Genomic DNA, 15,380 nt, shown 5'->3' with positions numbered 1-15,380 from the left:
ACCTATAGCGAACCCTCGCGGTCTCAGGAGGCCCTGGTCGCGCACTTGGCGCATACGACAAAACAACTTGCCCGTGTATACTTCCGTTACCTGCTACTCTCTGTGCGTCAGTCTTGGTGCCGCACGGGACGTGAGATTGTCGCTGAACCATATTTAATGTGCAGCGCGGCCTTTTATACTTTACCTACAAAACGACTAGTGGACGGCGCAACCGCAGCACGAGCGACGACAGCGGCGCTCTTTTGATTTGCATGCTCCTTATGGATGGTCAGGTTCTAGTCGCTTCGATGCACTCTGCTTAACGACGTGGCGCCATCTGTAAGTTTAACTTCTAACAGCGTGCGACGCTAAGTTGGTGCGTGCGGCCCGCCACGTCCGCGTCGCGACGCGAGTTTTAGTAGAAATTCTCGTCAGTTTTTCGCATGGAGTAAAGAAAAGTTTAGAAAGGAGCGTCACGTGACTATCGTGAAGCCTAGTCATTAAAAATAAAAAGGAAAAACTGATGGGAGATGCCCCACCTCACGCGATAGGCAAGCGGTAGTTCTTTGCGCCTCAAGCGGCCGCCACCTGCCCACGCTATGCTGCGTCGTTCCGTTTAATTGCAGGGCCGTCCGGGTATTCAGGTTTCGGCGACGAGTCACTGTCCGGGGGTTGCGCGCAGCGCTGCCTGCAACCCTAAACGCGCAGCAGGCTGATCGTGCAGGCAAAGTGTTCGGACGGGAGAGACAGAAAACACCTTTATTTATTGAGCTCTGGGATCCGTCGAAGTGCGCCGCAGTCGAAGTGTCGTGTTCCGCCGCAGTGCAAAAGCGGAGATGTCAGAGTACGACATCCGTGCCTCACATTTTATTTCACAAAACACACCTCACTTCCTTGGTTATGGTCATTTTATCTTTTCACCTCCCCGGCGTAATTTACCTGTCGCACAGATTGAGCAGTACTCGGACAACCAGCCCGCGTTCTGCCTGCGACGCGAGGCGGAAAATGATTTGTTCTTCCTGCGCCTGCACCCAACATCAGTGGTTCTGTACATTTTGTTTTCTAATGCACTGAAGGAGACAGCAACGCAAAACAGACGTCGTAACGACAATTGTGGCACGTACAACGTGCCACCATCACGGAGCACCGATAATGCGAATGTATGCAAATGCGCACGCGAGCGAAACCAAAGCTTTGCGCACCACCTCTCAGCTGATGGGGCACTCGTTACAGCGCTATGATGTAAAGGGAAGGGGGCGCGATAACTCCCAGCAAAATTCGAAACGCAATCGTCAAAGCACACCTGGCAAACACCACGCACCCGTAGGCCGCTCCGTGCTTGTGAATGTCTACAGCGGCGCGTTCGAGCAAATCCGGTCGTGGTTCCAGCGGTAAGCGTCAAATTCGGCTCGCAGCTCGTGAAGGTGCTCCCTGAGCATGGGATCTACGTATCGTGTCGCTTTGAACAGCGACAGTACTTCCACGATACGAGGGTGGGAGCGCAACGCTGGCGAAAAATCTCGTACGGCGCCTTCGGCAACGCCACTCGCCTCCACCTCCACCGGCAGCCAGCCGGAGCCACTAAATGCTACCGCGGGTCTGAGAGTGGTGCATCTTCCATAATGCACTGCGCGGGAGGAGCCTGAGGAGAGGAGAATGCGGCGTCAGAGGAGGTTGGCTTGCCAAAGCTGGGCCGCCTGACGTCATGCTTCCTTCTAACATTTTTCTTCCTCCATGGTTGTTCGTCCCGATATGGTAACGCTTATTGCGCCATCTGTTGGATGTTTTGCCAAGCGAGTTGCCTATTAGCCCATCTGCCTAAAGTGTGCCTAGAGCTTTTACGAGCGCCCAAACCACTACTAACAGACGCTCTGTCGCGGGTATGGAATGAGAGAGCGGGAATAAACTTTATTACGCTGAGCTTGTATGTAGCGTGCGAAGTTGGTGGTCGTTGCATGACATGATACAGATATCAATTTACCTATGTATGCAGCGTAGTGAAATCATAGCAGCACACAATGCCCTGAATCAAAAGATCCGGTTTGAACCACACATTTTATTCAACTTCAAGACAATCAAGAAATGGTTTCGATCAAACACATCGCCACGGCATGCGCTTTGAGGCCGAAGCCCGAAATTAACAGGCGATCGATTGCTTCTTGTTCGCCGTGAGGGTACCACTCGCTTTTCGCTACATACAAGGGCGAACAGGTCACCTCACTCTGGCGCAAGCCAGAGTGAGGTGACCTGGTTAGGTTAGGTTAACAGTGAGCGGATAACGACGCGGCAGCCTTGGTGAATCACTGCTCTGTACTTCCGACAGCTTTCATACGAGTGGAACGGCCTTTTTTTGTTTTCGTTGTTCGTGGGCAGCACAACACGGAAAGGAGGTCCCTGAGGTACAAGAACTGTCCCGGGGAACTGTCATTCGCAGCGAAGCGACCATTTGCGCGGGGATGGGAAAGCGTGTGCTTTCACTTCGTTTGCATAGCAGGCGGCGTTAAATGGACTCAACGGAAGATGGTCTATATACAATACCTACCGACAATGAAGAGGGTGTTCCTTTTTGGTATGTTCATGTTCCTGAGCCAGCATAGCCTATGGAATTAGGACCTCTTAAACGAGCCATAGAATATATTGCCGCGAATCAAGCATTGGGTTTGTTTATGTATGGTTTGTTTTTACTGCCCGGCTGTGCCCGGCTGTGTTATCTGTGTCCCAAGCGAAGCGCATGTTCCATTCTTTACTTTGATGCCGCACGGGTTATCTCATTCGGATAAGGAGAGCGTTTCCCCCTAACGTCACTGGCTTGGAATAATCTTCTTTGATCTACAATGTTCTGGATGTAAACCGACGGTTCGAGAAACACTCGCGCCGAAAGATAAAAGCCCACAGAGCAGACGCCGCGGTATTCGACTCTCGACGCTCACCTACGCACGTCATTTTCTTGACTCCTGTCTCGCCGCCTGTGTATTCTTTGAGTTGTTAGGGGAGCACAAGTTCGCTCCAATCAACTTGTTTTCTTTGAAGACAACTGCGTCGTCTTTGGCTTCGCGACAATATCCTATGGCTCGTTTAAGAGGCCCCCAATGCTGTATACTGTCGAGGCTCAAGATATTCCGCCACTGTTGCTTTGAGCGACTTTCGGATTAAAGATATACTGAAGCGATTTTGCAAAACCTCTGTTCGCGTCGGTATCTGACTGCCCAGATCATTTTTATAGGGTCTCTATAGCAGGAATAAATTATGAAGTGGGAAAGAAGACTTCGAAGACAAAGACGTCGTTTTTGGCTTCGTGACATCTGGTGGAGGTGCGAGGTACATGAACACTAAACCCTCTTCAAGCCGACAAGCAAGCCCAAGTCGTGTCAGCCGCCGACAGCAATGTCTTCAGCCAGAGTTTGGACTGCTTCCGGATAAAGCGAAGAAAGAAGACGGCGGGAAAACCACCATTATCAACGCAGGCACCATGACCAGTGCTTCCAATCCTGCCCTCGTCCTTCAGCAACCCAGGGAGCCCCCATCATTCCATGGGTCGCCTGCGGAGGACCCCGAAGACTGGTTGGAGCAGCTCGAACGGGTCAGGCTGTTTAACCGATGGGACGACGCGGAGACACTGAGGCAAGTGTTCTACTTTGAGGACTCAGCACGGATCTGGTTCGAAAACCATGAGAGCTCCCTAGAGTTTTGTAACTATTTCAGAACACAACTTTTAACCACGTTCACCACGGTTGTGCGGAAAGAGCGGGCCGAAGTATTGCTGCAGACGCGTACACAACAACCTAAAAGCGTTATTGTTTGTCCAGGAGCTGCAGAGGCTTTTCAGGCCTGCTGACCCTTGCATGGCGGAAGAAAAGTTACGCTTCTTGACGCACGGTGGGAAGGAGGAACTGTCTGCTGGACTTGTCCGCAATCCACCCAAAACCGTCGCCGAATTTGTGACCGAAGCCAGCACAATTGAGAAGGCCCTCGAAATGCGTGCTAAGCAGTATGATCGCAACTTTGTTAGCGCGGCCAATGCGAACTATTTCGACAGCACGCGGATTCCGGCCGACAGCCTACGCGAGACTATCCGCGCAATAGTGAGAGAGGAGCTGCGGAAACTTCTCCCAACGCCGCCGCAACCCCAAGTCGCTTCCCTTACCGAAGTGATTAAGGCAGAAGTGCAGCTAGCGCTCGGAACTTCAATGACGCCAGAAGCACCCCGCCGCGAACGGCAAGCCATGGCCTACGCGGTTGCTGTCCGTCGACCTCACCCGTCTGCCCCCTATCGTCCCGAGGCTCCATACCGTCGTCCCCTGTCGCCGGCCCGACGACCTGCGGTGCAAGCCCCCCCCCAAGGAAGACCGACGTGTGGCGAACGCCAGATAATCGTCCACGGCGCTACCACTGCGGAGAGGCCGACTACATCTACCGTCGCTGCCCCTACAAGAGGCTCGGTTTGCGAGGGTTCTCAGTCGACGCACTACGCCCCTGACCCGGCCAGCGCCCTACTGAAATCGAAGATTACCTGTCCAACGCAAACCGACGCCAAGCGCGCTTCAACCGTTCGCCCTCACCCTAGCCATACCGATCGCCAAGCCGTCGAAGCAATGCTGACTTCGCACGTGGAAGGCCCCCCCAGCCCATGCGGGGGAAACTAAAAGCAGCAACTTCTGGAGGTGAAGTTGCTCTACGGCGGAAAACAGGAAACCCTCCAACGACGCGAGGACGCGCCGAAGACAGTAATTCACGACATGCCCTCATCCAGACGACCCGACCTGACCCTGACGAGACTCCCGAACACGACGACAGCTACACGGCGCGACGCGTACCCGACATGACCGAGACTGCCGCTGAGAAGACCGCGACAACGAGGACGCACAGTGCCCGACCGTCAACACGCACAAGCCGAGATGCGGCATCCCGACGCACCCGGAAGTCGAGGAAGGCGGCGTCCGACGTCAAGGTGTCCATCGACGGCTTCGACGCAGTCGCCTTCACCGACACGGGAGCCGAGTACTCAGTAATGAGCGGGTCATTCGCGTCTAAACTGAAGAAAATTACGACAAGATGGGACGGTCCACATATACGCACAGCAGGAGGTAATCTCGTAACGCCAAGTAAAACGTGCACATCACGCGTCACCATAGACATCACCACGTACCCTGCCGCGTTCGTCATTTTAGCTAACTGCTCCCGCGACGTAATTCTCGGAATGGACTTTTTGACTGACCACGGCGCAATAATTGATCTGCAGACCAAGTCGATAACTTTTGCATTTGATCACTCCACGACGCCGCCACCGAACCCCGATCACCGTGCTGCTGTAAGGATCGCCGACGATCACGTCACCCTGCCACCCCGCTCAAGCTTGATGGTCACCGTCTACTGTGAGGATGCTGCTCCTCACATCGACGCTATCGTAGAGAGCGACCAAAGGTTGCTTCTCAACCGCGGTGTCTCCGTCGCAAGAGGCATGCATTGCGTGCTTTGTGCAATGTAAATCCCACGTTTTGGTCACCAATTTCACCGAGGAGCACCAGCATCTAAACAAGGGTGCTTCAATTGCGTTACTCGAAGAGACGCAGGAAGCAAGTCAAGTGATCGCGGTCGCCATTATTGAACACGCACGCGCAGATGCTTTCAAGCTGCCGCATACTTTCGACGTGAAGCCGCCGCTGTCGCAAGAAAATCGAGACAGATTACTGGATTTGCTCCATCGCTACAGCGAGTGTTTCGCGTCAAGCTCAAAATTACGTCAGACACCCCGAGTGAAGCACCGAATTATAACCGAAGGTGAAGCCCGACCTACCCGACAGTCACCGTACCGCGTGTCTGCACACGAGAGGGAAGCCATCCGGACTCAAGTCGACGACATGCTCAGCGACGACATTATACAGTCATCGAAAAGCCACTGGGACGCGTCGGTCGTACTCGTGAAGAAAAAAGACGGCACATTAACGTTCTGAGTTGACTACCGGCGACTCAACAAAATCACGAAAAAGGACGTGTACCCCCTGCCATGAATCGATGACGCCCTCGACCACCTCTTCCATGCGAAATACTTCTCATCGATGGATCTCAAGACCGGCTACTGGCAAATTGAAGTGGACGAGAGAGACCGAGAGAAGACTGCATTTATAACCCCGGACGGCCTATACGAGTTCAAGGTGATGCCTTTTGGGCTGTGCACGGCGCCAACAACGTTTCATTGTCATGGACACTGTGCTAGCTGGAATGAAGTGGCCCACTTTCCTCGTATACCTCGACGACGTTGGGGTATTCGCCTTAACTTCTGACGAACACCTCTCAAGGTTGGAGTGTACTCGAGGCCATTCGTACGTCGGGGCTAACGCTGAAGCCTGAAAAGTACCGTTTGGTGTACGAGGAACTCAAGTTCTTGCGCCACTTCGTCAACGCCGCGGGAGTCCTGCCTGACCCGGCAAAAACTTCAGCCATTGCAAACTTCCCAATGCCGAAAGACAAGAAGGGCGTGCGAAGATTTCTCGGACTGTGCGCATACTACCGGCGCCTCGTCGGAAACTTCGCACGCATACCAGAGCCACTCACGCGCTTGACTAAAGATAGCACCCCTTTCACCTGGGAAAACGACCAAGAAAAAGCATTCTGCGAGCTGCAAAAACGCCTGCAAAGCCCGGCCCTCCTCGCTCATTTCGACGAAAACGCCGAAACGGAAATGCACACGGACGCCAGTGATATAGGCTTGGGTGCTCTCCTCGTCCAAAAGCAAGGCGGTTACGGAAAGGTATTCGCCTATGCCAGCCGTGGTATGTCGAAGGAGGAGAAAAACTACTCTGCTTCTGAGAAAGAGTGCCTGGCTATTATTTCGCCGATACGTGTATGGAATACCTTTCAAGGTTGTGACAGACCACCATGCGCTGTGTTGGCTCGCCAATTTGAAGGACCCCTCTGGCCGTCTTCGGCGGTGGAGCTGGCGCCTGTAGGAGTTCGACGTTACAGTCGTCTATAAATCCCGCAGGAAAAACTCCGACGCCGACTGCCTGTGCCGCGCCCCCGTCGACCCGCCACCACTAGACTCCGATGAAGACAGCGCGTACTTCGGAATCGTGACGGAGAGCGACCTAGTAGCCAGCAGCGTGCCGACCCCGACTTACGCGTAATAATCGACTACCTCGAGGGATGCACGTCGCAGCTCCTAGGACCTTCAAACGTAACTTACCAGCATTCACCCTGAGAAACTCCGTCGTCGCGAAGGAGAATTTCAGCCCCGGACCAAGAACGAATTACCTTCTTGTCATCCCCGCGGACCGTCGTGACGAAATTTTGGAAGCGTGCCACGGCGACCCGTCTTCCTGACATATCGGCACAGCTCGAACTATTTGAAAAATCAAGGCGAGGTACTACTGGCCCCGCCTTACCTCTGACGTCCCCCACTACGTCCGCAGCTGCCGTGACCGCCAGCGACGAAAAACGCCGCCGATGAGACCCTCCAGACTTCTGCAGCCAATCGCCGTCCCATCGAGGCCCTTCCAACAGATTGGAATGGACCTTCTGGGCCCGTTCCCTACGTCACGATCCGAGAAGAAGTGGATTGTCGTAGCGACAGACTACATGGCGCGCTACGCAGAGACCACCGCTTTTCCGAGGTGGACTGCACAAGAAGTCGCCAAGGTCTTCAAAAAACAAGTTGTGCTGCGACTTGGAGCCCCTGAAGTCCTAATCACGGACCGCGGAACGGCCTTCAATGCGGAGCTCATGCATGGAATCTTGCGCTACAGCAACACGGATCACCGAAGAACGACGGTGTACCACCCCCAAACGAACGGACTTACGGAACGTCTGAACAAGACGATCGCGGATATACTTTCTATGTACGTCGACGTTGAACATAAGACTTGGGACGAAGTCCTCCCGTATGTCACGTTTGCGTACAACACAGCGACCCAGGAAACTACGCAGATGACACCGTTCGAGCTTGTCTACGGAAGACGGCCGGCTACGATGCTCGACGCCATGCTTCCGCACGTAGAAGACGACGACCTCAACGCTGACGTCCAAGGATACCTTCAACGTGCGGAGGAGGCCCGCCAGCTCGCTCGAGTCCGACGCCGAGACGCCGAGTACATCCTGGGGATCGTGTGTGGATTTGGACTCCCATCCGGCGACGCGAACTCAGTGAGAAGCTTCTGCGACGGTATTTCGGACCCTACCGGATTCTACGACGTGTTGGTTTACTTACCTACGATGTGGTCCCCGATGGTGATTCCGGCACATCACGACGACGCACGCGGCCCGAAGTCGTCCACGTGGTTCGCCTCAAACCTTACTGTGCAAGATGATGGACTCTTTTTTTTGTTGTTGTTGTGGCTTGTTCGGACAGTCATTTTATTTTAGCATCGGGTCGATGCACACTTAGAGGGGGGGGGGGGGGGGTAATGCCGCGAACCAAGCATTGGGTTTGTTTATGTGTGGTTTGTTTTTACTGCCCGGCTGCGCCCAGCCGTGTTACCTGTGTCCCAGGCGAAACGCATGTTCCATTCTTTACTTTGATGCCGCACGGGTTATTTCATTCGGATAAGGAGAGCGTTCCCCCCTAACGTCACTGGCCTGGAATAATCTTCTTTGATCTACAATGTTCTGGATGTAAATCGACGGTTCCAGAAACAATCGCGCCGAAAGATAAAAGCCTGCAGAGCAGACGCCGCGGTATTCGACTCTCGATGTTCACCTACGCACGTCATTTTCTTGACTGCTGTCTCGCGGCCTGTGTATTCTTTGAGTTGTTAGGGGAGCACCAGTTTGCTCCAAACAACTTTTTTCTTTGAAGACAACTGCGTGGTCTTTGGCTTCGTGACAATATCCTATGGCTCGTTTAAGAGGTCGACCAATGTTGTATATTGTCGAGGCTCAAGATATTCCGCCACTGTTGCTTTGAGCGACTTTCGGATTAAAGAGATACTGAAGCGATTTTGCAAAACCTCTGTTCGCGTCCGTATCTGACAGCCCAGATCATGTTTATGGGGTCTCTATAGCAGGAATAAATTATGCAGTGGGAAAGAAGACCCCAAACCGTGCGGCGGCCGCAGCTGCTACAGGAGTGTCGCAGAAATTTGCGTACGGAGGAGAACTTCGCGCAATCTTTCGTTGCCCATCGTACAGCGCAGCCACAGTGGGCCTTGTTGCCGGCCTCAGAAATGCAGTCGTTGTTTGCACGCACTCGGCCGAATCTCCTGCGGAGCAAGGAAGGTTGCGGCGCAGAACCCCTCAAGAATAAAATGTTGAGGTGTCATAAAGGACAATAACGAAATGAGCAAGAATTGGCCGCGTATCTGCTCACTCCGCACATGGTCTTCTGCGGCCGCCTGCACGTGAATGCCTCTTGCATCCCCCTCCCCCCACCTCTCACGCTCTCCCCATCCCGTCTCGCACTATGCACACGGTGGATGTCTGCTCAATTCAATTCTCTCGCATTCTGCAACTCTCGCCATGTACTGGAACCTTTTGTCACTGTTGAACTTGGAGCACTGTCTCGAGTTCCAGCCTCGCACGAGGCCTTTTTCAGTGTATTTCTGGCTCGAAATATTCTTTCGAACGCGTATTCTTTGTTACGCAAAAAATCCTCGACGCATCTATTTTCTAGTTGTGCATTGACGCCTTGCTTCAAATATGCCTACTGTTTTCGGCTTGCTCAACAGTGCTGACAAGTCGAAGCATGGCACCAGATTTAGTGTTTGCAAAGGATTTGCCTGTAGTATAAACATCCCGTTTCCGACTTTTCATAGCACGTCAAAGAGGCCTCGGTGGTGGCAAGGAAAATTGTGCGTCTACGTCCGCGGAGACCTGCTGGATTCCAGCCACGTACAGCTTTGGTGTAAGATAATAAGTGGGCCGACACTAGGTACTTGTAGAACACCATACATCCTAAGCTGGTCCCGGCATGCCCTACCTTTGTGAGTTGAAACTGATTGCATTACGTAGTCTTGCAGCCCTCTAATTCTGTATTCGTCGTATTTTCGGAATTAAGTAATTTTTCCTATATTCGCAGGCTTTCTAAAAGGAAAACAATAAGGCATTCGCAAACAATTTCTTGTTGGAAATAATCAATAATACGATCTTTATGCTTAGTATTGCCAATTCTGAATATTTTTGTTTTTGGTGGCCATACTGTTTCTCAGCTATGATGTTTTTGTGTTCACAAAATGTTTTGTTGGTTGCCTGTTGCATTATTGTTTTTGGAAATGGGCAAGATGAAATGGGACAATTCATCTCGTTTGGATCTTCACTTTTACAAAGTACAGGAACTTGAGCGATTTTTAGTGCCTCAGAAACCTCGCCTATCTTTAGAATCTGGCCGCATATATAAGTGAGGGTGGACGACCTGAGTATTGTGCAGCTTTTATTCTCTGTGCCCATGAATCGCCCTCGCCCTGCTGTGGAGTTATCGAAGTACGCTCAGACTAACGGGAGATAGAAATATTGATCTGGGAATACTAGAAGGAATACTGTGAGGTCGTGTCTCTGCGGACATTAACTCTGCCTCCAATAGTGGCAGCACCCGACAATGAAGGGTGATTTCTGAACTTCTCGGCAAGCAAGCTTCCCTTGCACTGTTCTCCGTGAATGGTAAGCTCTTAAATGCCTCTTCGCTCGCCTCTCGACATAAGACTATTAATATTGTTGCAGATTTTCCTTCAGTCGCTATGGCGAATTTCATCTCAGAGTAGACATGGGGCTCACCTCCCTAACGCGACGGGCGTCGTTTTGAAGCGAGGCTCTGTTGGCGTGCCAGAGCATGTACTCCGGAGTTGGGGTACGTGCTGAGTTTGGGTGCATGCGGTTGCATGGACGGGCGCGCAACGGAGGTGCTTCTGGAGGAGGCGCACCTTCACTGCCCGTGACGCAAAGGGGCGCGGAAAATGACTTCCGTTTCCCACCTCTCCAAGCGAGGCCCCAACTGCAGATGCCAACATAGCGTCGTTTTAAAACGACGCCCGTAGAGTTCGAGAATTGAGCCCGTGCTGCCCCTTTTAGGGGCTAAGCCTCTTAAGGGCTCGGGCTGTCGGCGTCTCCTACCATCGTCTTAATTTCATGTAGGGACGCTATAAAGCACCGGGACACTCGTTTTCGAACGCCTCGCGCTAAAACGTTTCGTGCTGCAAAGACACGAGACTTTTACAGCCAGGCTCTGTACCTTACCCCCAACGGTTTCATCTCCGTGGGCAAAACCGCCAAGGCGCGGAGAGTACACTCATACAATGCGGGCCTCGCCTCTCCCCAGGCTTCACGTTAGTGGAGATGGCCCGGTTATTTTATATCTAGGTTTAATAGCTTCTTGATCATTTTTTACTGAATAAGATCATCGGGATTTTTATTTTTCTGAAGGAAGCTATTTTTAAACAAAGCTATTTCATAAGCAAGCAGTATATTTCTTTGTTGCTTTAGGAAGGCTGCAATCGTCCTGATTTCTTGCTTTCCTTCAACTGCAATGAGGAATGCTGTTACAAGCGTGGCTAATTTTGTTTGTGAATAAGCTGTATCCCATTCAGACACGGCGTACACAATTGTGTACGCAAAGTTTTAGCTTTTTTTTTTTTTTGCGGACGCCAGCCATTTTGGCGAGTTGGAATTGCGCGCCACACATCAGCGTCAAGTTTGAGAACCAGCAAGTGGCGCCATCTAACCGAAAGAATTGAAAACGAACGACGAGAAAGAAGTTCCGCAAGGGATGTCGCTTCGTTCTACAGCAGCTCTGGTAAGTGGGTTACAAAAACACAATTTTCACCTAATGGCACAATCTCGCACTTATTGTGCATTGTTGGTAGCTGGTCAGAGGAAGTTAATTAACAACTTGACAGAATATCAGCCTTTGGGACAACGAATTTGTCGCGATGAGAGGAGTTGACTTTGCGCGTACACATTTGTGTACATTGTGCCGCTACCAATACAAACACTACATTTCTTGCTATTTCGCTAGTGGTGTTACAGAAGTGCTAAAAACGGCTAACATTTTCCTTTTTTGATACTTCGAGCTGGCGGACCATGCGAAGAATCGAACGAGAATAAAAAACAAAGCAGCTGAGAATCTGCTAATGAGAATAGCGGATGGGAACACGTCAGACATCAGTTTGTCGGATGACGAGGAAGGCGATCAGCAGCCGGCTCAAACTGTACTCAGTTATTTCTTCTCTTCGTGCTTACAAACCAATTTTCTTGACATTCAAGAATATATTTAAACCGCAGGACAACCAACCAGACGTTGAGGCCGGGCCTTCATCACCGATGGATGAAAACGACGATGACGATGGAAAGTCCACTGCAAAAACTCGAGTTTCATGGACCGCGAAGGACTTCGTGCGGCCAGATACCACATTTCAGTGCGAGTACGGTGACCCTGTTGCAGTCGCCGAACCTGTCGAGTACTTCCTTAGGTACATTTCTGAGGAAGTGTTTGAGGAGATGGCAAGATGCACAAACATTTCTGTCATGGAAACGACAGGAACGATTCTCGCAACCACTCCAGATGAGATAAAAAGGTTCCTTGGTGTGCTGATCATAATGGGAACGCTGAAATTCCCGCGAATGCGCATGTATTGGCAACCAGCGACACAGATTCCTACGATTTGTGAAGCGATGAGCGTGAATAGATTTTTCAAGCTCAGGTCCGCCCCACACGTCACTGAGTCAACAACACCGCACTCACCAGCTGACAAAGTTTGGAAAGTGCGGCCGCTCCTGAACGCTGTCAAAGAACGTGTTCTACAGCTGCCATCTTCGGAGCACAACAGCATTGATGAGCAAATCATCCCCTTTACCGGCAGGGTAGCGGCGAAACAGTTTATCAGGAACAAACCCAACCCAGAGGGAGTAAAGGTGTTCCTTCGTTGCAGTGCAGAGGGCATGGCCCATGACTTTGAACTGTACCAGGGAAAAGGTATCGGTGTATCCGAGGAGCACAAGAGCCTTGGCTTGGGTGCCTCAATCGTCATGAGGCTTGTTAAGGACTTGCCCTTGTATCGAAATTTCAAATGTTATTTCGATAACTACTTCACGTCCGTACCTCTTCTGCAAGAACTGAAGTCCATAGGGATCTGGGCAGTCGGAACAATCCGCGCCAATCTACTGCAAGGCTGCGTCTTGAAGACTGACAAGGAGCTGAGACGTGAAGGGAGAGGAAGCTACGACCAGAAAGTCACAAAAGACGGGGACGTCATTCTGGTACGGTGGCAAGATAACGGAGTCGTAAATGTCGCTTCAAGCTACGTGGGCGTGGATGACTTGTCCACTGCAAGGAGGTGGAGCGAGGCCACAAAACAGCACGTCGACATCCCATGCCCTGCTCTCATAAAGGACTAGTACAACACCTTTATGGGAGGCGTGGACAAAATGGATTTTCTCCTCTCGTTGTACCCTCTCCGGCAAAGAACCAAGAAATGGCCAGTGCGAGTCATATGCCACTTTGTCTCTTTTGCCATACGTGAAACATGCGGAAGCGAACAGAATGCAGCGTAAGAACACTATAGATTTGCTGGCATTCCAGAATGAAGTTGCCATGGCGCTCATCATGTGCAGCAAGAACGATGCGAAGAAACGGGGCCGTTCAAGCCTCCAGGAGCCGGCTGAAGCTCCCCGCAAAGTACACAACGCAGAGCCAAGGCCAGTTAACGCTGTTCGCTATGATGGCCTAAACCACTGGCCAGCCCACTACGCACAACCGTTTGCTCAGCGTTGCAAGTTTGAAGGCTGCACATCCAAAACGCGCATCCGCTGCCAGAAGTGCAATGTGTTCCTTTGTCTTTCTGTCAACAAGAATTGTTTTTACGCTTTCCATAATAAATGAATGATAGAAACCACTGTTTGCATGAAAAACACAATATGTAAAATGACAGCATACCGCTGGTTCGTGTGTAAATAAATCTTTTTTCTATTTTGCAATTGCCAACAAATGTGGTGTGTTTGTACCGGGTGAGGCACGATGTACACAAATGTGTACGCGACCTAAAACAAAAACGGGTATGTAAAATTTTTTTTTATCCGTCTAGTTTAATCTCTAGGGTCATAGATATCAAAAAAGAAAGAAAAATTATTTTCATTCATAAGTTTTAATCGTGTCTGAAGGAGGTATGAAGCAGTGGGATGGTTTGCGATCAAAATATAACTGATGTGTAGTAACGTTATCGCCTTTTAGTATTCCCCATGTAATAGAAGTATTTGCGGCCGTTGGGTAATGTCAATTTGAAAACGGTGTGAAAAAATAGAGATTGCCCTCTGATCACAGACCCGTGAAATGCGTAAACCAGCTTATCTCGTGTCATAGCGTGTGCAACGCAAATCTATCAATGTTCGGGAGAGCAGCGTCACCGCAAACGCGGCGTCGCTGAACTTCGCGCAGCCCAGCGTGCATGACGGCTCCGTGCGCGTGATCCTAATGGCGCACTGTGCGCTCACATCGTCGACGGTGACCGCGGCGTCGGTCATCTACGACCACGCCACGGGCGGAGACCGGGACCGCGCAGCGGGGGCCATCTCTGTGCTCCTGATGTTCGGCGCCGGCGACCTTCTCGGCCGCCTCGCCTACGACGTCCTCGCCAGAACGGCCAGCCAGCTGAGAAAGGTACAGTGTGCTTACGGGGCTCCGGTAGCGAAATGCGACCCACTCAACTTAACCTTTTACGTGCACCCGAAAGCTCCCGCTTTCCATGCGGCATTCGTGCCCCCTGGCTTGCCGTCCTTCTCGGCGACTGTTCGTGGCGATTCCTGCCACAGGGCTCCTTCCCCATGCGAAGGGCAGCGTGGAAGCCTTCGGGCAGTTACCAGTGCATGCCGCATGCGCTGCTGTGATCGTCTACAGCTTCATCGCCGTCTTGCTACATTCTCCGACACACAACGCGGGCGCAGCTTGCCAGAACATGCGCTAGCCACTGGCTCGCCCTGTGTTGCCACGCAGGTCCTGCCGCCTCTGCAGCTCGGAAGGCATGCAGCCCGAGCACTGCGTCGAGAAATGCCAACCGACGCATGTCCTGCTCACAAATACTCCACCGAAGTCGAATAGTATAGTTTCGGGTTACTACATAAAAACATGTACCGTCGTCGGCTTCGACGACAGTGAATAGATTACGAAGTTTTACCCTCATGTAATTCAGTAGTTAAGTAAATGCGTAGATAATAAATAATGAAATAATTAAGCAATAAGTATTTATAAGTGACTAATTAAGTAATTAATTAAGGAAGTAAGGAAGTAAGTTCTTTTTCGCACTGTACTTTACAGACATACCTAATTCTGCGCCACTTAAGCACTAGCGTGCTTGCTTGCGGGTGGCGGACCAGGCAGAGCTCATAAGCTTGCCGAACGAGCTATTTGCGCTTAAATTTAGGGCACATTCTCTTTAAAGCCCTAAGAATGGTGGGACAAACAGGGAAAGTTACGAAAGCACACGTAA

General features: G+C 51.4%; 1 protein-coding gene across 1 annotated transcript in view; it reads left to right on the top strand.

The window, feature by feature from the left end:
• The window catches only part of LOC144146161 (uncharacterized), a 49,210-nt gene that overhangs the window by 11,608 nt on the left and 22,222 nt on the right, over positions 1 to 15,380 (top strand). Inside the window, exon 3 of the mRNA XM_077678127.1 lies at positions 14,333 to 14,554. Coding sequence (XP_077534253.1) covers positions 14,333 to 14,554 — 222 coding nt within the window. The remainder of the gene's footprint in view (positions 1 to 14,332; positions 14,555 to 15,380) is intronic.

The sequence above is a fragment of the Haemaphysalis longicornis genome, unplaced genomic scaffold, assembly GCF_048455015.1.
Source record: "Haemaphysalis longicornis isolate Haplotype H1 unplaced genomic scaffold, Haemaphysalis longicornis Haplotype H1 scaffold_7, whole genome shotgun sequence".
In the NCBI taxonomy this organism is placed as follows: Eukaryota; Metazoa; Arthropoda; class Arachnida; order Ixodida; family Ixodidae; genus Haemaphysalis; species Haemaphysalis longicornis.
Note: the sequence above shows the minus strand (reverse complement) of the source record. Positions and strands in the feature narration are given on the sequence as shown.